The sequence below is a fragment of the Lepidochelys kempii genome, chromosome 5 (genome assembly GCF_965140265.1).
Source record: "Lepidochelys kempii isolate rLepKem1 chromosome 5, rLepKem1.hap2, whole genome shotgun sequence".
Classification (NCBI taxonomy): Eukaryota; Metazoa; Chordata; order Testudines; family Cheloniidae; genus Lepidochelys; species Lepidochelys kempii.
The window spans coordinates 132,581,739-132,609,493 of NC_133260.1; the positions used below are offsets into that span (position 1 = coordinate 132,581,739).

The window sequence follows — 27,755 nt, forward strand, 5'->3', positions numbered from 1 at the left end:
CGTGATTTGCCCAACGTCACACAGCAAGTCAGTAGCAGAGCCGGGAACAGAACAGAGGCTCCCAATATGGTGCTACCTCCTCTAAAAAGGCAAACAGTCACCAGCTAAAAAAGACAATAATAGGAAAAGATAAAAGAAATTTTTTTATAGTGCATGCGTCTTTCTGCTCTGTTTTGTTTGGCTCTGTCTCTCCTGTTTTGACTGTAAGCTCCTGTGGGCCAACACAGGTCTTCATACATGTCTGTAAAGCACCCAGTACACTTTTGGATGCCATATAAATAATAATGAGAATAGAGAAATACAGATCAACTTTGAGCAAAAAATAATACGGTAAAAATAAAAATGCATCAACAAACTGGGAAGTGGAGCTGAATAGTCTAGAGAAAATCAGACAGTATGTTTTCCATTTCAGACATCAGAGGCAAGCACTGCGGAGGCAGAATTCTATTAGCTTCAACGGGAATTCCACACTTTGTGATTATTATTTTTATTACAGTAATACCTACAGGCACCAACTGAAATCAAAGGTCCACTGTTCTAGGAGCTGTTCATACACATAGTAAGAGATGGGCCCTACCCTGAGAGCCTACGATCTAAACAGACTGGAGAGACAAAGGGAAGGGAGGGGAAACTGAGGCACAAAGGGGTGAAGAGACTTGCTCAAGGTCACACAGCAGGTCAGTGGCAGAGACAGGACTCCAAGGCATGTCTCCGGATTCCCAGTTCAGTGACCCACCCAGCATACCACAAGACCTCCCTACGCATGTGCATGGAGCAGCTTTATGAAAATGAATTGTCCCAGTGATTTCAGTGGAATCATTCACATGCCTAAAGTTAATTACATAGAGAATGTTTGTAAAATCAGGGGCATGAAGTGCTTGAAGATCTATCCCTTACTCGGTAGCTTGTCAGAGTAGGAAACAGGAGAGTAAGAGAAACAGCTGCCAGGGAGAGCCGACATATACTTAATCCTGCCTCACTGTGGGGAATGAACTATCTGACCTTGTGAGGTCCCTTCAAGTCCCACATTTCTATGATTCTATGACATTGTATCAGCAATCATGTTATTTCACTGAAACAACCATGGCCACATTGTGTTAGTTATATTGAATAAAAGTCCTTCTCAAAAGCAAGTTTACTGAAACTGTAAAGTAAAACCTTTGAAAAAGTTTGCACTGCTCCATGGCTAAGAGCGTTAGGTCTTCACTGCACATCGCGCGTACTATAAACTACGAGTGCATAACCCGGACAAAGCAAAGAATGTCCGCGGAGAGAAGGGATGTTTTCATTGTGACATTCCTTCAGAAGAGTCTGCTGGAATGTAACTTCTGCACTGATGTACGTGGGATTTGGAACAGACACAATAGGTCTCCAGCACAAATGAAATGCGTGTGTGTGGGTGTAAACATGATACACGACCACATACACACACACAAACCCTGGCTAGACACCTTTACGTGCTCTTCAAAACCACTCCGACCTTATCTTGTTTTAACACTCCCTAGTGAGCAGCTACTAGCAGTCTATCCTGTGTGATAACGTGTGTGTGGTGGAAGGGAAGGTAGAGGGAAATTTGTTCACCATTTCAAGCATCTTGCTCACACACGGCCAGATGCTGTGAGGTGTTGGGCTGACGCCGAGTACTCCACTCCCACTGGAGGTGATTAGCACTTCTGAGAATAGGTACACGGAGAGTGAAAAGAAAAGGAGTACTTGTGGTACACGGAGAGTGGTGGAATGAGGCAGGCGCCAACCCTGCATACAATGTGTGTGTGTTTGCCTACAAACAGCAGCGACAGTGCTCTGCTGATTCAAAGCACACTAACCCCAGCTCCCAGAGCAGCTAGTTATATCCATGTTAAGCAAACAACCATACATACATACATCCCTACCAGTGTACAGTGGAGCCTTCCCAATAAATATTTCATGGTAATATTTAATCATGCAGTGCAAGTGAGATGATATTTTTATCTAACTCCCTCAGAGACAAAAGTAGAGCCATTTAAACAGGGAAGGAAAATGGACTTTAAAGAAATCTGTATAAATAATTTCCCCAAAATGAAAAGAATCCCAGAGAGAGAATTTGCAAATACAGGCAGCTTGCCGAGGCACAGAGCTCCAATTAGCATTCCAGCTAGCAAGTTTTCAGTGTTTACTGTTGTATGAAGCTTCGACACAGGGCATCCCTCTAAAATCCGATCTCTGCAACACCAACCCTCTTTGCCTTCAGTCTCTTCTCAAACTGATAGATCTTTCCTGGCTTCACAGCAACCCTGTGATCGCTAGAGATTACCCAGAGCCACATGAAATGCCTTCATTTCTCACCAGACCATCAATACAAGATTTTCTATCATCTTATCCCTAGTCACGGCAGACAGAAATATTGTGCATTTATTTTTTACCTTGCTTTCTTTAGCAGAAAACTCAGAGGAGTTGGAGATTTTCATAGACGTTGACCGGTGGGACTGCCGCCAGAGAGAGTCTTCTCGGGAGTATTTCACAGAACCTGTGGCTCTTACTCGGACCTTGCTGGTGCTCTGCACACTATTAACTCCAATCATTTCCGAGGATTGGGGAGAGGAGAAACAATGGCCCACCCCAGACCAGTGCAGTATAGTGAAGCTGGAGACAAATCTGTAAGGACTGTCTGGGGAACCTAGGCTGGAGCTATCAGTGTTTGCTTAAAATGCACCAGGCTGTTTGCTCCAGCATCTTCAACTACACTGTTTTGAGCCAGTCTGATTGTTCCAGGCATTGCTCACGTCACTGGCCCTGAAAAGAGAGACAAACTCCACCCCTGCTCCCCTCCCTTCTTCAGCACACGCTCCCCCTCCCCGGACACACACTAACACAGGCACAAACGCAAAGACACACATCCCGGATACCGGGACCAATGGCACCAGGCCAAGCAAGGTAATTCATTCTCAACCCTTTTATTCCTGTGATGTCATGCCTCCTTCATTAATGTCTCCAGGAAAATAAAGACACCACATACAAAAGCCTTCAGTAACCTGTCAGGCACTGGCCCTTGCATGTGAAAAATGCTTATGGATTCCAGGACACTACAAAAAGAATCCCGGGGCTCTAGAAAGTGGGTTAGAAAAATAAAGACACTCCCGTCACTGCCTGCCCTTAATGAATAGTAACTATGCTTAGCACCTCTAACTGCATTGTTATCCAGATACCTCCAAGTGCCCTCAAAAGAGGCATGAAAGGGACACTGCTGTACCCATTTTAAGATGGGGTAATTGAGGTACAGAAGAGGGCAAGTGATTGTCCAAGGTCACTCAGTCAATCAGTTGCAGAATTGGGAATAGAAGCTCAGGGCATGTGTCTCCCCTTTCCAGTGCAAATATGGGCAAAGGAAATAGATGCTCCAAAAATCATTCCAAAACAGGAATGCAGCCCATATCCTGTACCCTGTCCTGCCAGCACATCCACAGAGGTTAACAAACCAAGGGCAATTTGCAGCCCCACACAAGCCCTAGGCACCACCTAAAGCCCACTCAAACCACACTTTGGGGGCTTAAGTGCTATATGGCCCCTATGCTGATCTCTGTGCAGGAGCGAATGTCATCCAATCAGCATGCACAGTTTCAGAGAGGGTGGATGCTCCCAGTAAGGGAGAGAAGCTGGTTACCTAAACGCTGCGAAAGCACCATCATTTCTGGCTCCCGGAGACCCAGAATATAGCAGATTGCACGTAACCATAGCAACCAGCTCAGAGGCAAGCGCTCTCTCCTGTCCAAGGCGGAGAGGTAGTGGCTGCTGCTGACACAGGAAGAGCAGGTAGCCAGCCAGTACAAGCGGGGAAGACGAGCGGATGATGGGAACAGAGCCCCGAACCAAGGAGAGATGGTACCCATACCAATGGAGGTGAATCACAGGTGTCTGGGATGCAGTGATCAGCTGCCCCTGAGCTGAACATGAAAACTTATCAGCGTGTGCCAGTCATGTTGCTGCCCTCCGCGATGGCCTTTGCACTGCTGTGATATACACGACGGCTGTCAAGCTGCTCTCACCAGCAGCTGGAGATCCAGAACATCCAAGGGCCAGCAGGTTTTTAAGGCCTGGCTTAACAAAGCCCTGGCTGGGATGGGGGATTTAGTTGGGGATTGGTCCTGCTTTGGGCAGGGGGTTGGACTAGATGACCTCCTGAGGTCCCTTCCAGCCCTGAGATTCTATGATTCTATGACTCACTCCCTCCCTCAGCCGGGGGGCAAGCCTGTGGGGTAGACAGTCACTGCAGTGCCAGCTGGCCTCAGGAAGCACTGCTAGCTCCTGTAGGTTAGCGCAGAGACACATTTGTTACAGGAAACAAACAGACTGGGACCAGATGCAGCCTCCCCCGTCCCGCACTTGTTTACAGACACCTGAACCGCAACCCACATGTGTCACCACCAGACACTCGGGGTCCCAGAGACAGAACGTGCATCATCAGCGCGGCAGCAGCGACAGGAGCAGAAGGCTTCTGCTACATCTGCCGCAGATCCATTCTGCTAGTTCTCAGCATCTCCAAGACCCAGGACCCTGACCCACAATGTCTGTTAACTCCCACATGCACTGGCTGGAAGAGGTGGAAATCACCCCTACCAGGGACACCTCTAAACCTTTCTTACTTGTTAGCACCTGCGTTTTTCATGAAGAGTTAGGGGTTGGTCATAAACACACTTTCCTTTCTGAAAGGGACCTCTTCTATTTGCTGGCGTGTCCCTGAGAAGTGAGTAAGTCATGTCACATCCATTGTATTCTGCATCCCCTGGCTCACAGCAGGAAGAGCATGTAGCTTTCCTTAGAATCACCCCTCTTGAATCTTGACAGGTATACCCATCGTATCGGGCCATGCGGATAATGGCCTTCCCCCCACACCACCACCATCAGCAACAGCCTTGTAGTTTAGGGATTAAAATATGCATTCAGATTATTGATTTATGCTTGCAAATTTACTGTCATCTGACTCCATCATGGATTGATTGCAGAAAAGTCTCCATCATGGAAGATCCCACGCGTGTGATGCAGCAAGAAACCATACTGAACTTGCCCTAGAACTGCTCCAAGCAGGTCAGAAAAACGGAACTTGGGTCAATAAAAAGAGACTTCAAGGAAATAAAAGTCAGTGGGCCAGATTCGCTGCGGGTATAAAATTATCAGCGCTTCTCTGGGATCAGTGGAGCTACACAAAGGATCTGGTCCTATTTCTGGAAGCTACCAATCAGCACCTCTGAAAATCAGGCCCTCGCTGTCCCTAGTTGGGCACCCAAAATTGGGCGGGGGGAGGTGACTTTTAAAAATTTTGGTCTAAATGATTTAAGTGAAAAAAATCCACAAAGTCACCACCTTGCTACCTCTTAAATTCTTTCCTAAGTCCTCTGCCATGATGCCTACATAGCTCCAGCATGCTGCAAAGCCTAGGCAGGGGGCAAACTGAGCCCTGGGCTTACTGTACAGTGATTTGCTACCTTTACTGCTACCTTCTCCTCTTGCTCCAACCCACCTGCAGAGTTTCATCACCACCTAGACTGTGAGCTCCTAGGGGGAGAGAGTATCATCTCCCTGCACTTCTGTACAGCTGGGCCCTGATTCCTGATTGGTGCTGCCAGATGCTACTGCTGTGTAAATAATAAACAGCAGCAGGAAGAAATTAGAGAGTATTTGTCTGGACACTTTGAGAGATTCAATTAATGGAATTTATTTTAGTTTAAAATATTAGATGGTGATATGAATGCGAAAGACCTACATTGTGATATTGGAAGAGAAATCCGATATGGGCTTTGGGGAGCACACTCAAAGGCCTGGTCTACATGACAGAGTTAGGTCGATGTAAAGCAGCTGATACCTGGAGTTGTGACGGGGCTCTGGCTGTCAGCACCCCACAAGCCCCACACTGACAGTTAAATCGGTACAAGTGCTCCTGGTGAGGGCGTGCACCCCGACAGAAGGAGCTAGTGTGGACATCCCAAACCGATTTATTTACTGCGGTGGAGGTATGTAGACATAACTTAAGTCAATTTCATGTTAGCGTGTAGACTTGCCCAAAGTCACTCCCACTACTGAACTGGAAGAAGAGCTTTGCTATCTACAAACTAAGAGACAAGACTCCATTAGTACCACTCAAGTCTGATCCTCGTGACAAAAAATAAACATTCATTTAAAAAAATCCCAACCCACTCCTGAGACCAAATGACATATTTGTGCAGCATAGTTATTAGGGCACAGGAAAGACAACAATATTGAGTGAATCTGTGTATTCGCCAGAGGAAGATTCCCTCTGTTTAAAAAAACAAAAAAAACCCACCGTCCAAACAGACAATACAAATGGGTTCTGTTGCACGAACAAAGCGTATATAATATATATCTTCCTAAACATGGCCACCAAAAGGTGATCAGCAATCAGCTGTCTTTGGGGAGCTGATCTTACAGGGATATTTAATATAATGATTTCTGAGGTCTGTTGACCAGTCAGAGTTTGACAACCTAAATTAAATCTTAATGTCTCAATCGACCGTGTATACAGCAGTCCCTGATACCTGACCGCAACTACTTTTGTCTTCTACACGCACAAGTAGTCAGATAAAGGCAAAAATGAGGAGATGCTGTAATAGGATAACAGCATGTTTCATGCATGGTGGGAGGATGATGGATATCCATGTAGCTTTCTGATGTTATCTAGCTATGCTGTCTTCATGCTAGCCACCTATCCTCTGTTGACCGCAATACACTATACAAGACAAGACATTTACAGAAACACTGGGTCTGATCTTGCCCCCATGGAAGTCTAGAGCAAAACTGCCATTGACTTCCACACAAAGGAGGATCAAGCCCGCTGTGTTCTTCCGAGGTAAAATGTACTATGTACATGTATGTATTATGTGTCTGAACACAATGAAGAGTCCCATATGTCCATGGAGCTGATTCTGATCTCACCCAATGCTTTACATCAGTAAATCTATTTAAGTCAGCAGAGTAACACCAACACAGTATTGGTGTGAGATCAGAATCAGGCCGCATCCTTCAATTTTCTTTTTTGCTGGGGGTGGGGATGGGGGAAGAAGTGGGAGAGGGAGAAACTCCATCTTAAACCAAAATAAGTCACTGCTGAAATAAAGTGTCACATTACTAATCACGGGGACTGCTATGATAATGAAAACAAACTCCTTTGCAACATTTGGGATTTCACAGATACCACATAAATACTGCAAAAATCACTCTGAACATTCCCTTTACAACTGCTAGAAATATAGCTGGAGAATGAGGAAACTTCACTCCCCAGCCAGACCCTCCCCTCAGCCCACAGAAACACAATATTGTAGGCCATACTATTTTTTATTTATACCGAAACAGGGTAAACCTGGAAGGGAATCAAGTCCTGTTTTTACATTACTTGTTTTAATAACTATATTCTAATTACATCCTCGGCTCACAAAGACAAACAGAGTTATACATTAATTGAGACTTCCATTTAAAAATTATCAACATATTATTTAATATAAAAAAAGTCATTAAGTTTTTCATAAATATAAAGGGAAGGGTAAACCCCTTTAAAATCCCTCCTGGTCCAGAGGAAAAATCCTCTCACCTGTAAAGGGTTAAGAAGCTAAAGGTAACCTCGCTGGCACCTGACCAAAATGACCAATGAGGAGACAAGATACTTTCAAAAGCTGGGAGGAGGGAGAAAAACAAAGGGTCTGTGTCTGTCTGTGTGATGCTTTTGCCGGGGACAGAACAGGAATGGAGTCTTAGAACTTAGTAAGTAATCTAGCTAGATATGTGTTAGATTATGATTTCTTTAAATGGCTGAGAAAATAGCTGTGCTGAATAGAATGAATATTCCTGTCTGTGTCTCTTTTTTGTAACTTAAGGTTTTGCCTAGAGGGATTCTCTATGTTTTGAATCTAATTACCCTGTAAGGTATTCACCATCCTGATTTTAAAGAGGTGATTCTTTTGTTTTTACTTCTATTAAAAGTCTTCTTGTAAGAAAACTGAATGCTTTTTCATTGTTCTAAGATCCAAGGGTTTGGGTCTGTGGTCACCTATGCAAATTGGTGAGGATTTTTACCAAACCTTCCCCAGGAAGTGGGGTACAAGGGTTGGGAGGATTTTGGGGGGAAAGACGGGTCCAAACTCCGTTTTTTCAGGAACCCAGATAAAGTTTGGTGGTGGCAGTAGAAATCCAAGGGCAAAGAGTAAAATAATTTGTGCCTTGGGGAAGTTTTAACCTAAGCTGGTAAAAGTATGCTTAGGAGGTTTTCATGCAGGTCCCCACATCTGTACCCTAGAGTTCAGAGTGGGGAAGGAACCTTGACAAAGTTAAAGTTGCAACAGACGATGTACCATTAAATACATCCATTAAAAAAAAGCCCATCTAGTAAACCTTGACATCACAACTGAGGTTACAGAAGGGCTGGTTTCAGAAGCAACTGCTGAATTGCACATATGCATAAACACAGGAAAAAAATCTCTGGCTAGTTCATTGACATGACTCTGCACCTGCAATAAGCACTCCAAACAGTGCTGAAGCCTAAATGGCCCAGATGAGACGCTCTTCACATGGCCTTCTCTCAGAACCATCCGTACAAACGTTCATGCCATCCTCTGATTCATACAGCTGAGCGCAACCCATGAAATGATGGCTATTTTAACAAAGGCAGGGGATTTACATGGGTGTCCTGTATTGCATCTGGTGCAATGCCTCCCAAGAGATGCAGCACAGAAGGCAAAGGCCAGGGGGCAAAGCTGGCCTGTGGTTTAAATTAGAGGCTGCTTTACAGCAACCTCCCCAGGGCTGCCTGCAGGCTGCCTGGACTCCCCGTGGAGCTCCTTGCTATGGACACAGCCCCCTGACATGCTCCCACTTCCAGCATGCCCCCGAGGCCTGGGCCTGTGGAAGGGACTAGCACAGGGGCAATGAAATCAGGTTTATGTTGCCAGGAGAATTCTGCCCCAGCCGCTGCAGCTCCTGTGTGGCTCCTACATGCCAGCGAGGCCAGAACCAGCCCCTTAGGGTATGTCTGTACTATACACTAAGCCCAAGACCTGACTCAGCTTGAGCCCAAGACCCACTTCCATCCACAGACGGATCAGTTTGACTCGGGTCAGCCAGCACTCATGCCCCAGGTCCTAGGATGGGGGTGGGTCAGAGCCAGAACCTGCCATTTTGCAATATGGACTCAGTTCAAGCCGCACGCTCAAGTCAGAAGGTCAGCATAGTGCAGTATGGACATGTGAGCACAGCTGTGAGACCTGGGTTCAGCAACTGTCAACACAGGATTGTAACGCAGCGTGGATGCTCGAGTGCGGGCTGGGAAACACCGAGTCTACAAGCCCAGATCCCACAGACCTGGGCTTACAATGCAGGGTAGACATATCCTTAATGTTTACTAATAACTTATTAACACCTTACATACTTCATCATCAGGTAATATGACTTTGAAAGAAAACTAAGTGCTCTATTTAACATCAGGCATCAAAGAAAAACAACAACATTCAAGTTGCAACCCAATGTTCTTGTTTGAAAGGAAAATAGTTTAAAGTAGGTCACGGAGAGTAGCCCAATGTCATTCTCAAAGTGTGATGACTAACAGAATGCAGGAGCACAGAGGATTTATAAAGCAGTAATTCCAAAACCAATGGAAACTGCATTTCTTAAAAATATGGTATAAATTATATTGCTACTCCCCCTTTCCCCGAGTTGCAGTACAGAACTTAAATTTCTAGCAGATCAGTGGGTGGAAGATCAAAGAATGTTTTTCAGAATTTGTTTTCTACCCACGTGGAGGTGGGAGTAATATGTCAGAAGGACCAAAATGTATGTGTGACATTGTATTAGAGATTTCCCAACGCAGAAGGATCCAAGGCTTCTGATTTTAAAAGGACAGCCATTGCTGAATAGTACTGTATGGGTTTTCTGAGCTGACAATCTGGACAATTTAGAGGGCTAGATGGAAAGCTCAGAATTTACATGTTCATCTTCTAGAACTGCTAAACATTTCAGTTAACAAGTCAGACTGTAACGGACAGCTTCTGTTATTTAGCAGGATGAAGAAACTGATTGTTCCCACCTGGAATTGTCCATTTTTAAAATAATCCATCCACAGACAATACATTAATGAGACTTTGCATTCTTGGATGAAAACGAAACCCCAATCACTCAGAAACCGGTACTAAACTACACAGCTGCTTCTGCTAACACTGGAGACTCTGAGCCGACTCTCCCTCATTCCCTGCCCCGTAGAGGTCCACACACAGATTCAAGCCCCATTGTGCTAGCTGCTCTATAAACGTGTAGGGAGAGAGAGAGAGTTTCTTCCCCAAAGAGTTTACAGCGCAAAGAGCTAAAGAGCAAAAGCAGCACGAGAGGCGAAGGTCACTCAGTACATCAGCGGCACAATCAGGAACACAACCCATGTCTTCCAACTCCCAGCCCAATGCTCTGTTCACTGGGCAATCCCTGAAGCATATAAGACGAGAATATGTATTTCTCAACAACTATTAAAGGTTTTGTCTCTTGAACTGTTGGTCACTGTTCAAAAAGCTTTATCTTCCTCTATTCAGAGGCACAAAGCTGGTGTACAGAATTAGACTTTGGCTGCTAGCTTGTGTTGATTTCCAGACAAAACACTAGGGCTTATCTGCCTTTAGAGAAGAATACAGATATTAGATTTTTCCGCTTACGTGGTTTGACTCAAAATCCTGGAATCTGGAAATAAAGTATGGTAGGAACTTTTCATTATCTACCAATCATCTACCTTAACAGCACCACAACACTTATCATGCTAATACACCTCTGAGGGACAGATTCTGATGCCCCTGTCAAGGTTCCTCCCCCACTCTGAACTCTAGGGTACAGATGTGGGGACCTGCATGAAAACCTCCTAAGCTTACTTTTACCAGCTTAGGTTAAAACTTCCCCAAGGTACAAATTAATTTTATCCTTTGCCCTTGGAATATCCACTGCCACCACCAAACTCTAACTGGGTTTACTGGGAAACGTAGTTTGGACACGTCTTTCCCCCCAAAATCCTCCCAACCCTTGCACCCCACTTCCTGGGAAAGGTTTGGTAAAAATCCTCACCAATTTGCATAGGTGACCACAGACCCAAACCCTGGGATCTGAGAACAATGAAAAAGCATTCAGTTTTCTTACAAGAAGACTTTTAATAGAAATAGAAGTAAATAGAAGTAAAGGAATTACCTCTGTAAAATCAGGATGGTAGATACCTTACAGGGTGATTAGATTCAAAACACAGAGAATCCCTCTAGGCAAAAATTTAAGTTACAAAAAAGACACGCAGATAGGAATAGTCATTCTATTCAGCACAGTTCTTTTCTCAGCCATTTAAAGAAATCATAATCTAACACATACCTAGCTAGATTACTTACCAAAAGTTCTAAGACTCCATTCCTGGTCTATCCCCGGCAAAAGCAGAATACTGACAGATACAGACCCTTTGTTTCTCTCCCTCCTCCCAGCTTTTGAAAGTATCTTGTCTCCTCATTGGTCATTTTGGTCAGGTGCCAGAGAGGTTACCTTTAGCTTCTTAACCCTTTACAGGTGAGAGGAGTTTTCCTCTGGCCAGGAGGGATTTTAAAGGGGTTTACCCTTCCCTTTATATTTATGACACGCCCCTCAAATCTCAGCTAGGGTGAAACACTGGCTGGGATTTCTTCCTGGAGCTCTAGGAAAAACAGAGTTAATAAGACACATGCATCTCTAAATATACTACCAAGTACATAAAGACTAACAATATTTTCCACATCTCAAGGACGATTTTAACCAGTTGATTCTGGGAAACTTTCACAGGAGAGTGCATCAGCCACTTTGTTAGAAGCTCCTGAGATGTGTTGGATGTCGAAATCAAAATCTTGGAGAGCTAAACTCCACCGAAGAAGTTTTTTGTTAGTTTCTTTGACGGTGTGAAGCCACTTCAGTGCAGCATGGTCGGTTTGCAGGTGGAAACGCCGTCCCCAAACATATGGGCGTAGCTTTTCCAGAGCGTAGACAATGGCGTAACATTCTTTTTCACTGACTGACCAGTTGCTTTCCCTCTCAGACAGTTTTTTGCTGAGAAACACTACAGGGTGGAATTCTTGATCAGGTCCTTTCTGCATTAAAACTGCTCCCACACCACGCTCGGACGCATCTGTGGTTACTAGGAACGGTTTGTCAAAGTCTGGGGCCCTTAGTACAGAGTCAGACATGAGTGTCGCTTTAAACTTGTTAAAGGCCTTCTGACACTTTTTGGTCCACTGAAAGGCATTTGGCGGTTTCTTTTTGGTTAGGTCTGCCAGTGGGGCGGCGATTTGGCTGTACTGCGGTACAAATAGTCTGTAATAACCAGCCAAGCCTAAGAAGGATTGAACCTGTTTCTTTGACTTTGGGACAGGCCACTTTTGGATAGCATCCACTTTGGCCTGTAGGGGGCTGATAGTTCCTTGACCCACCTGGTGTCCAAGGTAAGTCACTCTGTTTAGGCCTATTTGACATTTCTTAGCCTTAACAGTTAGTCCTGCTTCCCTTATGTGCTCAAGGACTTTTTGTACATGTTCCAGGTGTTCTGCCCAGGAATCCGAAAATATGGCCACATCATCAAGGTAGGTGACTGCATATTCTCCTAATCCCGCTAGGAGACCATCTACAAGTCTTTGGAAGGTGGCGGGTGCATTTCGCAGCCCGAAAGGGAGTACATTAAATTCATACAGCCCAAGATGTGTGGTGAAGGCTGACCTTTCCTTGGCAGATTCACCTAGCGGTACCTGCCAGTACCCCTTGATTAAGTCCAAGGTAGAGATGAACTGGGCCCGTCCCCGTTTCTCTAATAGTTCAATTGTGCGTGGCATTGGATAGTTGTCTGGGCGAGTTACAGCATTTAGCTTACGGTAGTCCACGCAAAATCGTATTTCCCCATCTGGTTTGGGAACTAGAATCACTGGAGATGCCCATGCACTTCCAGAGGGGTGGATTACACCCATCTGTAACATATCCTGGATCTCCCATTCTATAGCAGTTTTAGCTTGAGGAGACACCCGGTAAGGTTGGACTTTAATTGGGTGAGCATTGCCTGTGTCAATGGAGTGGTATGCCCGTTCAGTCAGTCCTGGGGTGGCTGAGAACGTTGGCGCGTAGCTAGTGCACAGCTCCTGGATCTGCTGTCGCTGCATACGCCCAAGGGTCATGGAGAGGTTCACCTCTTCCACACCCCCAGCACTTTTCCCTTCGTAGTAGACACCTTCGGGCCACTCAGCGTCATCTCCTCCCTGGGCTGTAAACTGACAAACCTTTAATTCTCTGGAATAAAAGGGCTTTAGAGAATTAATATGGTACACCTTAGGCTTTCGGTTGGAGGTGGGGAATGCTATGAGATAATTAACAGCTCCCAGGCGTTCCTGGACCGTGAATGGCCCTTCCCACGATGCTTCCATTTTATGGGCCTGGAGCGCCTTTAAGACCATGACCTGGTCCCCTACTTCAAAGGAACGCTCTCTGGCATGTTTATCATACCAGGCTTTTTGCTCTTTTTGAGCATCCTGTAAGTTTTCTTTAGCAAGGGCTAAAGAGGTTCGGAGGGTGTTTTGTAGGTTTGTTACAAAGTCCAGAATGTTACTTCCTGGAGAAGGTGTAAATCCCTCCCATTGCTGCTTCACCAACTGTAATGGCCCCTTAACCTCACGGCCATATAAAAGTTCAAATGGGGAAAACCCTAAACTGAGATGTGGTAAAGCTCTGTAGGCAAAGAGCAACTGCTGCAACACTAGGTCCCAATCATTGGAGTGCTCATTTACGAATTTACGTATCATGGCCCCCAAAGTTCCATTAAACTTCTCCACCAGGCCATTTGTTTGATGGTGGTAAGGAGTGGCAACCAAGTGATTTACCCCATGAGCTTCCCAAAGGTTTTCCATAGTTCCTGCCAGGAAATTAGTCCCTGCATCTGTGAGGATGTCAGAAGGCCAACCTACCCTGGCAAAAATGTCTGCTAGTGCCTGGCACACACTTTTAGCCCTGGTGTTGCTTAGAGCTACTGCTTCCGGCCATCGGGTGGCAAAATCCATGAAAGTCAGTATGTACTGCTTTCCTCTGGGTGTCTTTTTTGGAAAAGGACCCAGAATATGCACAGCTACTCACTGAAATGAAACTTCAATGATGGGGAGTGGCTGGAGAGGGGCTTTGACCTGGTCTTGGGGTTTTCCCACTCTTTGGCATGCTTCACAAGACCGGACATAGGTAGAAACATCCTTGCCTATTCCCTCCCAGTGGAATGACCCCCCCAAACGGTCTTTGGTCCTGTTCACCCCAGCATGGCCACTAGGGTGATCGTGAGCTAAGCTCAAGAGCTTGGCCCGGTATTTAGTTGGAACTACCAACTGTCTCTGAGGATGCCAGTCTTCCTGGTGTCCACCAGAAAGAGTTTCCTTGTATAAAATTCCTCTTTCTACAACAAACCTGGATCGATTAGAAGAGCTGAGAGGCGGTGGGTTGCTCCATGCCGCCATCCAAGCTCTCTGGAGGCTTTCATCTGCTTCCTGTTCGGTCTGGAACTGTTCCCTTGATGCTGGAGACATCAGTTCCTCATTGGATTGTGGGCCTATGCTTGGTCCCTCTGGAAGCGATGTAGGGGATGGGGCTGTTTCCGCTGACTGTGAACCGCTTTCCGCTGGGACACTCTCTTGGGGTTTAGGCTCTGGCTGAGCCTCTTGTGTAGGGTTATTGGCTGCTGCCAGTTCAGGTTTGGTGGGGCCCTCTGGTGTTGAGGTTGCAAGTACTGGATTCAGTGCTGGCAATGGGTCTGGTGCTGGTTGTTCCGCTGGTTCCTGTTCTGGGACTGGTTCCGTCTGGGTCTCTAGGACTGCATCCACTACTGCTGTTGCAGACATTGGCCTGGGGTCCGGGTCCATCACCTCTGACTGGGTCCTGATAGAAGTTTCCGGAACAGAGCTAGGCCTCACGGCTTGTTTAGCCTGGCTACGGGTGACCATTCCCACCCTCTTGGCCCGCTTCACATGATTGGCCAAGTCTTCCCCTAACATCATGGGGATGGGATAATCATCATAGACTACAAAAGTCCACGTTCCTGACCAGCCCTTGTACTGGACAGGCAACTTGGCTGTAGGCAAATCGAAAGAGTTGGACTTGAAGGGTTGAATCGTCACTTGGATCTCTGGGTTGATTAAATTGGGGTCCACTAAGGAAGCACGGATAGCTGACACTTGTGCTCTGGTGTCCCTCCACGCGGTGACCTTCTTCCCGCCCACACTCACAGTTTCCCTCCGCTCCAAGGGTACCTGGGAGGTATCTGGGCCTACGGACCTCTGGTGTGATTCTGGTGCAATGAACTGTAATCTGTTGGGGTTCTTGGGGCAGTTGGCCTTTACATGCCCCAGCTCATTACATTTAAAACATCGTCCAGCTGATGGGTCACTGGGGCGAGGTGGGTTGCTGGAGAACGGGGTGGTGGGATGATAAGGGGTCTGGAGGGTTCTTTGGGAGGTAGGTGGGGCTTTGGGCGGCCCCCGGTAATAGGGTGTGGTCTGGGGTTGTCCCTTCTGGTCTCCGCTCCAACTGCAACCAGGTTGCTTCTTCTCTGCCACCTCCACCCATCTGGCTCCAATCTCTCCTGCCTCGATTACAGTTTTGGGCTTTCCATCTAGGATGTATCTTTCTATTTCTTCAGGAATACCCTCTAAGAATTGTTCCATTTGCATTAGGAAGGGCAAATTTACTGGAGATTCAACACTTGCTCCTGATATCCAGCATCCCAATGTTTCACAATGTGGTAGGCATGTCGGGTAAATGACACGTCTGGTTTCCACCTTAGGGCTCTGAACCTCCGACGAGACTGCTCGGGTGTTATCCCCATTCTGACTCTCGCCTTGGAGTTAAACAGTTCATACTTGTTCATGTGTTCTTTAGGCATTTCAGCCGCCACCTCAGCTAAGGGTCCACTGAGCTGCGGCCTCAGCTCTACCATGTATTGGTCGTTAGAGATGCTTTACCCAAGGCAGGCCCTTTCAAAGTTTTCTAAGAAGGCCTCAGTATCATCACCTGCCTTGTAGGTGGGGAACTTTCTGGAATGGGAAGTGGTACCTGGAGAAGGATTGCTAGGGTTTGTTGGTATATTCTGCTGAGCCTTTACCTTCTCCATCTCCAGTGCATGCTTCCTCTCTCTTTTTCCTTCTCCTCCTCCACATGCTTCCTCTCTTTGTCCCTTGCCTCCATTTCCCTCCTGTACCTCCTTCTCCAGCCGCATGAGTTCTGTCTTTCATGTTCCTTTTGTTTTTCCTCAGCCTGAAATCTGGCTAATTCCAGCTTTTGTTGTGCCATGGATTCTGTCATCCTAACCTCTCTATTTTTAACTAACTTTACACCTGAGGTTTAGAAATAAACAAACAAAACTTGGCTGTAAAATTTTGCTGTGCTGGAATAGAATACCTATTCTCTGATAGTGATTGTCAGCCTACAGAAAAAGACAATTCCCTTTGTCTCTGCTCTGGCCGCAAATCAAAGCAAAAAACCTCCAACTACTTGGAAACCTGCTTAACAGCAGACCAAAAGAAAAAAAAATTCCTTTCACACATGTGCTCCTTGTAAAAAAAAAAATCAAAATCCTAAAGAAAAGCCCCTGCCACTTTTTCTCCGGGCAAATGGGTAGAACACCCCCCCCTATTTACTTTTAGGGGAAAAAAAAAAACTTCTGGTTTACCAGGACTGTGAATTTCCCTGCAGGAGGTTAAGTACCCTGCCTCCAGGCAAAGAAAACCTGCAATTCACAAAGATAATCCCCTTTTGTCTCTGCTCTGGCCCCAAAGCAGAGAAAAAACTAGCTGCTTTCCAGCAGCCCCAAAGGAAAAAAACATTTCCTTTTTAAAATCTGTATTTCTAGTTCAAAAAAATCTCAAATTGATCTCAAAATGATTTCAGGTTAATCCCACCTCTGCCACCATGTCAAGGTTTCTCCCCCATTCTGAACTCTAGGGTACAGATGTGGGGACCTGCATGAAAACCTCCTAAGCTTACTTTTACCAGCTTAGGTTAAAACTTCCCCAAGGTACAAATTAATTTTATCCTTTGCCCTTGGAATATCCACTGCCACCACCAAACTCTAACTGGGTTTACTGGGAAACGTAGTTTGGACACGTCTTTCCCCCCAAAATCCTCCCAACCCTTGCACCCCACTTCCTGGGAAAGGTTTGGTAAAAATCCTCACCAATTTGCATAGGTGACCACAGACCCAAACCCTGGGATCTGAGAACAATGAAAAAGCATTCAGTTTTCTTACAAGAAGACTTTTAATAGAAATAGAAGTAAATAGAAGTAAAGGAATTACCTCTGTAAAATCAGGATGGTAGATACCTTACAGGGTAATTAGATTCAAAACATAGAGAATCCCTCTAGGCAAAAATTTAAGTTACAAAAAAGACACACAGATAGGAATAGTCATTCTATTCAGCACAGTTCTTTTCTCAGCCATTTAAAGAAATCATAATCTAACACATACCTAGCTAGATTACTTACTAAAAGTTCTAAGACTCCATTCCTGGTCTATCCCTGGCAAAAGCAGCATACCGACAGACACAGACCCTTTGTTTTTCTCCCTTCTCCCAGCTTTTGAAAGTATCTTGTCTCCTCATTGGTCATTTTGGCCAGGTGCCAGCGAGGTTACCTTTAGCTTCTTAACCCTTTACAGGTTAGAGGATTTTTCCTCTGGCCAGGAAGGATTTTAAAGGGGTTTACCCTTCCCTTTATATTTATGACAGCCCCGTCTCACATTTGTATTCCAATAAGGCTATTCATAGAATAAGGCACTATTCAATGTAAGGGTATCAGAATCTCATTGATTAGAGAAGCTAATTAGCAATACATGCTAATTGTAACAACTATCTGCAACATATTATAGTTCACAGTTCTGCATGATAAACAAACAAGTTTGCTTTAACTGGCTAAGGTACCTAATAAGTTATAATCCACAACACTCAAAACCACTAACTACAGGAAAGAAAGATTAATCCCACAGGAGCACTGACAGCAAACAGTGGACAGAATTAAGGTGGTGTGGGTGTGAGCTTGGCGACTGGGGTTGAGCAGTGTTAATTTGTTAGGAGAATGGGCAGTACATGTCTGTGTAGGATGATGTGTGCATGTAAGCAGATGGTTTTACTCTGCATTTTCTGGGCTTTGTGTTTTTCAGGTTGGCATTATTACCTCTTAGCAACCTGAATGGTTTTTGGACAACTGTTTTTTCATATTTAAATGTATTACAATGGGCTACAGAAAACAACCTGTAAATGTTGTCCCTTCTGGGGTAAAAACTAAACAAACTGCAAATGCCTTCCTTTTCTTTTTTTTTGGGTGGGGGGGGGGTTGTTTTGAGTTGTTTTGGTGAAATGTTCTCTAAATTCTTGATCCATACTGAATAGAAATCTATATTTTTTTGCTGTCTATACTTTTTGCTGTCCTCATTTGCGATACTAAACCAATAAAAGCACTGTAGGAATTAATGCCGTCAACCAGTGGTCCTCAGCCTTTCCCTGCTGACACTTCCTCGAGGACTTCCTTCTCATCTAGCTGTGAAGTAGCTGGCCTCCCCTTTCCATTTTGCAGCAGCAGGGGGTTACGACCCCTTAGTGCAGAACCCATGCTGTACACAAATGAAAGGGCGTGCAGAGGATACAAAGGAAAGCAATTCATGCGCACACAGCAGCGATCAGTATGATTTCCTCTGGGTAAATAAGAGAGGAACAATTAAGCTACTTTAAACTCGCCCCTTTTCTCCATTAGACATCTGAAATGACTGGACTGGAACAAACAGGATGCCAGGAATCCTTTTCTAATCAAGTGTTTGCTTTGGAGGGTCTAAGGGGAAAAAAACCCATGCTAGACAGAAAGGCAAGAGAGAAACAAACAAAACCTTAATTAAGTGCAAGAAACTGATAGCAAAATGAGACACACACTGCCTCGCAGCTTCCATAGGAAATTGTGCAGCCCAGGAATCAGATCAAGTATTCATATGATTTCAGAAACTAAGGGCCAGATTTTCCAGAGCTCAGCACCTAATAGCTCCCACTTAAAAATGTGGTCACTTCATTTAGGTGCCTCTACGGCAGATGAGCTGGTACTCAAAATGGCTTTGAAAAATCGGACCTTAAATGTCCAAGTCTTCAAGCTGGATTTGAATCCTACCCCCATCAGACATTTCCTGACAAGAGTTATAATCAGCTAGTCTGTATTATCGTACACTGTACTCCTGTCTCTTCTCCCTTTGGTACAGTTACCCTACTGTACAGCTCTCTAACCTCCCGTCAGCTCTGTGAATAGCAAACACCTTCCATCAACTCAGCAAGCATGTAGCAATTACAGAACCGGCCCATTTCCATTTCATGTGTTATGGGGAAATGGGGCAGCCACAGCCAGCCTGCTGGGGACCAGCCAGCTTCAGGACTCACATGAGACAGACAGTTGTACCTATGGAATAAAACCTTGTCTCATTCCAGCTTCCTCCACCATCAACCCAAGGGGGTAACTCACAACAAACGATCTTGGTTCTCTAGGGACATGATACCAATAACTCTGAATCCAAAGAAAACCAAGTATTGCCTTGGGCCCTATAGGCAGGGATCACCTTGGCTCAGAGCTCAATAACAAACACAGTGTTCTTCCATTTATTGCAAATCTGCCGCTGGTCCCCAGTTGTAAATTTATGTAGCTGTGTGAGTCCAGATTTGCTTTAGGAGTGAGCAACACAACTACATAAGGCTATATAGATACAGGCATCACACACATTTCATATTCCTTGCAGGATTTTATTAGACTTCCAAGGATCAAGGAATTTTTACTAGAAAAATGTACTATTTCAATGGGTTGAAAGTGAAACACTACCATGAAGTCAGGGTCAACTTGCCTGACCCCAGGCTGATATGACGCAAAATCCCTAGAGTGGCTGGCATATGTAAGATCAGAATCAAAGGGTGGGATTTTTAAAAAAGCTTCAGTGCCTTTGAAACATTTCACCCAAAAATCTAACTCGGCCTGGATTTAACTGGCCTAATTCTCCCTCTCTTACACCAGTTAACACCATGGATGTCAATGAAGTTCTTCCTCATTTACACCTGTGCAAGGGAGGGGAGAATCACAGCCTGGGGGCCTGATTCTCATTTATCCCAAGACCCTTTACACCAGTGTGACGACATGGAGAGGCCTCTGAGTGTAGTAACAACTGGCACCCACTTCGAGGCCTCTGCACTGCCAGAGCACCATAAAGGGGCCTTAGTGTAAACAAGGCTCAGGTCCAATATCTCCATTTATACTGTACATCAGTAACTGATGGCAGCTGCATGGGATGTGTGACAGACAGTTTTACTGCAGCTAGGGTGGAATGAAAAGCAAGCCAAACATCTCTCCCTGCCTGCTAAAGTACTGATTGGATAAATACTGAAATCAGATCTCAGAGAAACCAAGCTTTTAATCTCAGTTACTTGTGCTTCTTTGCCTCTATGGTTTTCAACTTTAAAAAAAAAAAAAATAACCTCAGTGTTGATGGGGGGGTGGGGTTGGGGGGAAATGGATCACAGACTGAGATATCAGAGTAAAGCTCTATTCAGTGTTAATGAGCAGATCTGCAGGAAGACACAAGGTGCTGAAGATCGCATCTGGATTTCTCATTTCAAATACCAGCAAGAATAACATCTCAGCTCCTGAAGTGGTATCAAAGACTCTGCAGCTTAACTATAAAGCTCTGTGCTGTATAGCCAAGTGTCGGTATTGTACAAGAAACCTTAGTAAAACAGAGACACCTCTCTTGGGGGAGAGGGGGAATCGGATCTCACATCAGAGATCTTCTGAAGCTGATAATGAAGAGAGTATTACCTTGCTCCCAGCAGTCTCACCATTCTGCTTCACAGGAAGCAGCAAGCTTGATGTCGGCAAACCAAAATTTTGCTATCTCAAAGCCATACAAAATAAACACACTGAGCCAGATTCTGCTCTCAGTGGCACTGAAGGTTAATTAGAGGCAAGAGTTAATTTTTACTTGATCTTTGGTTGTTTTAGATACCATGCAGGAGAGTAGTATCTCTTAGCTAAATATGGCTCTTCCTTGCTATGGCAATTCAGACTCCACATGTGGCGTACGTCAGGGCCAGCTTCCTGGAGAATGAGCTACATGGTTCCTGAGGCTTTCAGTTATTTTCTTCTCCCTTAGAATCATAGAAGATTAGGGTTGGAAGAGACCTCAGGAGGTCATCTAGTCCAACCCCTGCTCAAAGCAGGACCAACCCCAACTAAATCATCACAGCCAGGGCTTTGTCAACCTTAAAAACCTCTAAAGGAGGAGATTCCACCACCTCCCTATGTAACCTATTCCAGTGTTTCACCACCCTCTTAGTGAAATAGTTTTTCCTAATATCCAACCTAGACCTCCCCCACAGCAACTTGAGACCATTGCTCCTTGTCCCGTCATCTGCCACCACTGAGAACAGCCCAGCTCCATCCTCTTTGGAACCCCCCTTCAGGTAGTTGAAGGCTGCTATTAAATCCCCCTTCACTCTTCCCTTCTGCAGTAAATAACCCCAGTTCCCTGAGCCTCTCCTCGTAAGTCCTGTGCTGTAGCCCCCTGATCATTTCCATTGCCCTCCGCTGGACTCTCTCCAATTTGTCTGCATCCCTTCTGTAGTGGGGGACCAAAACTGGACACAATACTCCAGGTGTGGCCTCACCAGTGCCGAATGGAGGAAAATAATCACTCCCCGCAATCTGCTGGCAATGCTCCTACTAATACAGCCCAATATACCATTTGCCTTCTTGGCAACAAGGGCACACTGCTGACTCATATCCAGCTTCTCATCCACTGTAATCCCCAGATCCTTTTCTGCAGAACTGCTGCTTAGCCACAAGCCTACCAAAAAAAAAAGAAAAAAAAATGAACTTTCCCTGCATCCACTAAACTTGGAAAATATACCTTTAAGCCCAGCCCCATGTAATGGCAAATGCCTAACTTGCCAGTGAGAGGAGAATGGAGAAAGAATTGTGACTCGCAGAGATGCAGTTCTCTCCCTGACCCCGGCTGTACTGATGAGAGGCGGGCGTCTGGTATTCTCAGACTTTTGTTCGCTGTTACATTTTCAGCTGTGACATCATGCCACCTGGTGGACTCTGCATAGATCTAACAGGAATTGCAAAGGCACGAGCAAGGATGCTAGAGAGGCACCATTTTTAGGGGTTCTGAGTCAGACACTGAATTTGCTTTCATTCACAGTGTTGCTAATGGAACAGTTAAATTAAAAGCATTTTGCTGAAGCACCTTGCTGAATAAAGGCCTATGCACCTGATTCGTATTGCTAAACATAAAGCCTGTATCAGCTGCAGACTGCCAGTAAGAGCTACTGAAAAACAAGGCTACTGCTTTTCAGTACATTCAGATTTACTAAGAAAAACAATGAGAAACAAACCCTCGGTTGTGCCCGAGCACATCTCAGCAGAGTCAGGGGACAGGCAACAGCAGCTCTAAAAGCCACGTTTCTGCCTCCTCCCTCTCTGATCCTGGGGCCGGACGGGGGTCAAATCAGCCTCCCACACAAATGAGAGTATCAGCTAGGAACCGGGACAAGGGCAGGGACTGATGGAGAGTACTGCATTCCTGCCATACCCTCTTTAGCCCCTGAAACAACCCCTCCAAGCGCCATCCCACTCCCTATGCTGGGATGGTCTGGGCTGGCACAGAGCCAGCTACCCCAGGTTTATAGCTACCCATTTAGGATAGCTTTACAGTCAGTGCTAAAGGTCCTTAATAGCATGGGCCAGGATAACGATCATCATTCTTCCAACAGCGGAAAAATAAACAGCAGGTGAGCCCAATGGAAATCTTCCTTTCGTACACTAAACGGGCTATTTAAAGACAGCACCGGAGATCTAGCTAGTCAGTAAGAGCCTTTGATTACTCTGCTAAGTAATCCCACTCCGCCTCTCCAAGGCAACAGCAGACAGGAGTTTACCTGGGAGCGTCCTCTCAGCGACACTTCGGTTATTAACCACTCAGGTGAAGGTTTTTATTTTTTCCAAATAGGGGCTTAAATTTAGGAAGCAGAGCCCAGGAGGAGCCAAGAGCAACCGGAGAAACCACAAAAATGAAAAAACAACCCTGAACTATACACTGCGTCTGGCATTTCATTAGGGGCCCTATCCAAAGCCCACTGAAAACAATGGGAATCTTTCCACTGACTTCTATAGATTTTGGGTCAGGCGCCAGGTGCAACAATATTTCGTATTTTCCCATTAGTGAGCAATTCATGAACTCTAGTGTAAATTCTTGTCTCCCTTCCAACAGCCTGATGCTTCATGCCAACCCCCAGGCAAAGAAAAGAAATATTTCCCGCTGTTAGTGGGACTAAAATGAGATGTGGCCAGCTCAGGCTCTCTGCAGTTATTCACATTTAAAGACTCTCAAAAATTATACAAACAAACCCTGAAGAAAAGCAGTACAATGCATTCTAATCTAAAATTATCTCTCCCATTTTGATGTGAAAACCACTATGAGCCTCTTCCCAAACTCTATATAAAACTTATATAATACACAATTCAGGGGTCCCTCTTAAATATGCAGTTGCAATAACTGGCTGGCTTTGTGCCTGCTCTTATCATTACAAAGCACTCGTAGATTGTGCCACACCTTTGTTTCCTTTTATTAAAAACTCTGGCCCCAAACCCGCAGAGACTAACGCATAGACTTACCTTTATGCACTGCAAGCATCTTCATTGGGACTACTAATTGACTTTGCAGGAGTGAAATTTTTTCTGTGCTTTGGGAGCAGAGAAAAACCCATTCACCATTGTGAATGACAAATAGGAATTCAATAAACTGCATGGTCTATTTTAACTGTGATTCAGGAATCAGTCAGTGAAGGCAAAACCAAATCTCTTACTTTAAAACCAGCTGTTAAATTCATCCCTTACCTTCAGCAGCCCCCTGGGGAAATCTTTGCCTTCATTCATCCCCTGAAGGTTGGCAATGAATTCTTGGCAGGTCATCTTTTTCCCAATGTTCTAGAAGTCACCAAAAGATACATTACAGAAACATACAATTAGATTGGTGCTGTTGTCCAACAACAGTTAGGCCTAAGAAAACCACATCTGGATGGACAGCATCTCCTTGCTCTAGTTTGAGCCCAAGGCAGGCCGTGCAGAGAAGCATTCCCAGAATTATACAGACATCGGTGCAAGCACGTCTGCATGACCCAGCTGGAAAACGCACAAGAAATGTGTGTTAATAATCAGCCTCCCCGTTCAAACAATGGATGTTAAGTAGTACATAAACATCATAACGAGGGTGGAGGTGGTGGTAGTGTTTCCTAGCACTTGCATGGTGCTTTTCATCCACAGATCTCCAAGCATTATCAAAGGGTAGGGTTATATTCATTGAACTTTAAGGTCTGACTTCAGAGAAAGCTGGAGCCATGTTGCCAAAGCTGCTGTCCGGAAGCTGGAAAGAACTTCTTCCACCAGGCTAAGAAACCGAAACTAGAACTGGAAAATAAAGCTCTGAATTAAACCTGATATTTCTAACCCTAACTTTCGGTGACTCCCTGAGGTTGGGGCTGCACTGGCATTTCCAATCCAAAGGGCCTTTTTTGGTTTATAGTCTCACTTGCACTTGGGTGATCAGCAGCAGGGTTGGAGCACCCAGGTTAGCCTAGCCTGGCTGTGAACAGCCAGACTGCAAAGGCCCATGCAAGTCAGTGTCCTCACTGGTGCTGCGCTCCCCAGTGTGTGTCACTAGGACTTCTGGGGGGTATATCCCATGGTTCTTAGCACGGCAACAAGCTGAGCCACTTTATGATTCTTTCCCAGTGAACTATGGGAGAACTTGTCTGTCCATCCGGGCACGTGGGAAGACAATGAATCACTCACTACAAAGTAGACAGTTTACCACCCTGAGTTAAAGCAGCTCGAGACTATACCCCAGCTGGGTTGAAAGCACCACAAAACTCTGATGAGAGGGCTCCATGTACGACAGGAGCTGGGTTAGGGAAACATGTGAGGAAGGGCCCGGGTTAACTCTGCTGTGCAGACAGACCTGACAGACCTGAGGAGCTCCATCTATTATATAAGTTATGGACTTTTAGGGCTACATTATCCCTTGTTCTTTGTGCCTGCTACTCCTCACCAGAGCACATGGGCAGGGAGAGGTGAGGAGCACGCTGAGCCAGGATTCCACCCCCACCACATCACCCAGCAATGCTGATCCAACAAGGAGATTTGCTACTGTATAAGACAGCTATAAATCACTACCCCCTTCTCACAGAGCAAAGGGATGACCAGGAAGGAACTGTGCCATCAGAGGGGTGTCTCTGACCTACACTGCCTCCTGGAGCAGTACAGCTTACACACTAGCCCCCAACTGGCCCTAACTCCTGCTTTTATTAAGCTTCAAAAAACAGCTCTGAGAGGGTGAAGTTTTAATTTTAGATTTAGGCTTTTGCTGCTACAGTCAGACCCTAAAATTACAATTCATTTCCCCACTTGAAGTGGGTTGCTTCCCATATTACTAGGTTCCTTCTTTGATATTCTTTTCCAGCACATGGTAACTGAAGTGGGTTACTCCAGTACACGGAAAGAGGATGAACTGCAGCAAGACAAGGAGGAATAAAGAGGGTTCATTAGATCCATTCACTGACTCCTTTAGTAGGCTTCATGGCATAGCAGAGTCATGCTAACAGGTTGGAGCATGATACTACAGTTAGAAAACAGGCAGTTATGATATGTGCAGAAGAGGCTGCATTCAAAGTTATAAACACCTAACTTACCACCTAGAAGGAAAATGCAAAAGAATAAAAAGATTACAGGCGATCCAAGGAAGAAAAAGACAAGAGAAATACATGCAGGGTTCTGTTAGTTGTTATGGCGGCTGCTCCGCCTTCTTCACACTTAAGACAACATGGTAATAACCACCAGTCACAGAAATCTGAAGGTTTACATGGTCTTATGACAAACAGAATCAGCTTAGCCTCAGCAGCCGTGTAAAGGGATAGTCTCCAGCTAAACACCATGCTAAACAAAGGAGCAATCTGAGAGTGCACACTATGGGGCAGATTCCTGTATCTTTACTCATGATGAGTGCTGCCTTATTCCTTGAGAGGTGCCATCAATTTCAGTGGGACTCCCGGAGGAGTAAGGTACTGTGCTCAACATGAGAGGGTAGCAGAATGTGGCTTGCTGGGAGTAGAGTTTGCTTGTAACTTCTTTTCCCTTATAAAACCTGGAGGCTGAGATCTGCAAAGCCACTTAGGGGCTTTGGACTCCCACTCCCCATTAAAACTAATGGGAAATGGATGTTGAAGTCCCTTGGACAGCTTTGAAAGTCTTAGCTGTAACTTTTATAAGTTCCTTGGAGTTGCTCTGAAGTTCTGTACAAGGGGCAACCTCCTTTCTTGTAAGAGCCACCCCCAAAGGTTCCCAAATGTTTGAAGGACAGCTCTGCCTTGCTTCAGTTAGAATACCCCCTTCGCATTAAGAACCCAGTTTGTGTCGGTCCCTGGGGTGCTTTAAGGCAGGTCTCCATGCATCGTAAATACATTTTCTGAAATACAAATTAAACAGCCACATCAAACCAATTGAAGTTTGCATTCCTCCCACCCTACCCCCACATCTCAGCCTCTGATCACATAGCTCCCCTCCCCACCTCGGATGGCTGAGGTACAGTTTGTGTCCTTGCCTTAATTTTAACCTGTAGGGCAGAGAGCCCGTCTGCCATGGTCTGCTTGAGCAAGGATAACTCGGGCAAGTGCTGGTCCTTCTCCGCCACCTAGTGGCTATGAGTAGAATGGCACTGAATGAAAAGGGGCTAGAGATTGTGGTTCGATTCTCCCAGGCTCTTACACTGTGTCATTACACCTCCCTTGAACAAGTGCCTGTCAGAATTGTTCCTTCTGTGCGCCAATGGAACACAAAAGACATACCCACAAGAGACAGGGAGGTTGCATGGTCACAAAGTGAAACAACCAAGCAGGGACTTAGGGAGGGAGTTTGTGCACCCATTTTAGCGATGTGGCTCCCCCTGGGAGCTACTCGCTCCCCTGAGGGCAGAATCCCTCCTTGCACTCCTTTGGGAGAGGGAGTTCTGCACTGCACCCAACATAGATCGATCTCTAGCAGGCATGGTAGAGTCCCGAATTGCGTCTTCAGTTAAAGCATGACTGTGTTACACCTTTTCTGGCTCTGTCCAACAAGAAGAAACTCCACTTCCCACTGGAAATCAGCATGGAATCCAGATTTCCACAAGAATCTCACTCTACCCTCTGTATTGCCAATACCATTATCTTGGAGAGTAAATTACTCTGGGCCTGATGCTGCAGTCATTCATGCAAGCAAAGCTCCTATTAGCTTCAGTGGGGTTTCATGACATGACATGACAGACTGTAAGGTCGAGCTATTGTTGGGTAGCATTTGCTTTTGTGTAAATGCATGTGTTTTCTGGAAACAGCGTATGCTGACTAGTTCTTATTCATGCAAGTCAGCTGGCTGACACCAATATTCCTGAGGGTAAGTGCTATTCCGGGTCACTTAAGGGGTGCAGAATTAGACCCTAGAGGTGTAGTGGAGACCCCCCCAAAAAATGTGCAGCAAAAGGTTAAAATTCAGAGCAGTCATATCTCACCATGAGCACATACAATGGGGTGCTTGGAGCACTGAAATACATGTTGTGGTCTCCTACTACACCAGTGCGCTGGACACACCCTTTGGCTTATTTGGTTCATGTGTGTTTTCACATT

The 27,755-nt window shown here is 45.4% G+C and overlaps 1 protein-coding gene across 9 annotated transcripts in view; it reads right to left on the minus strand.

The window, feature by feature from the left end:
* The window catches only part of PSD3 (pleckstrin and Sec7 domain containing 3), a 177,166-nt gene that overhangs the window by 69,989 nt on the left and 79,422 nt on the right, over positions 1 to 27,755 (minus strand). For 5 of the 9 annotated variants that reach the window (XR_012159160.1, XM_073345935.1, XM_073345940.1 and 2 more), the window contains one exon: positions 23,941 to 24,030. Coding sequence is in view for 8 of the 9 variants with exons in the window: in XM_073345935.1 (XP_073202036.1) it covers positions 23,941 to 24,030 (90 nt within the window). In the remaining variant the exon portion in view is untranslated. Of the gene's footprint in view, positions 1 to 2,402; positions 2,735 to 8,423; positions 9,506 to 18,656; positions 21,887 to 23,280; positions 23,787 to 23,940; positions 24,031 to 27,755 lie in introns of those variants that run through there. The other 4 variants (XM_073345937.1, XM_073345936.1, XM_073345942.1 and 1 more) reach the window with 4 other exon arrangements.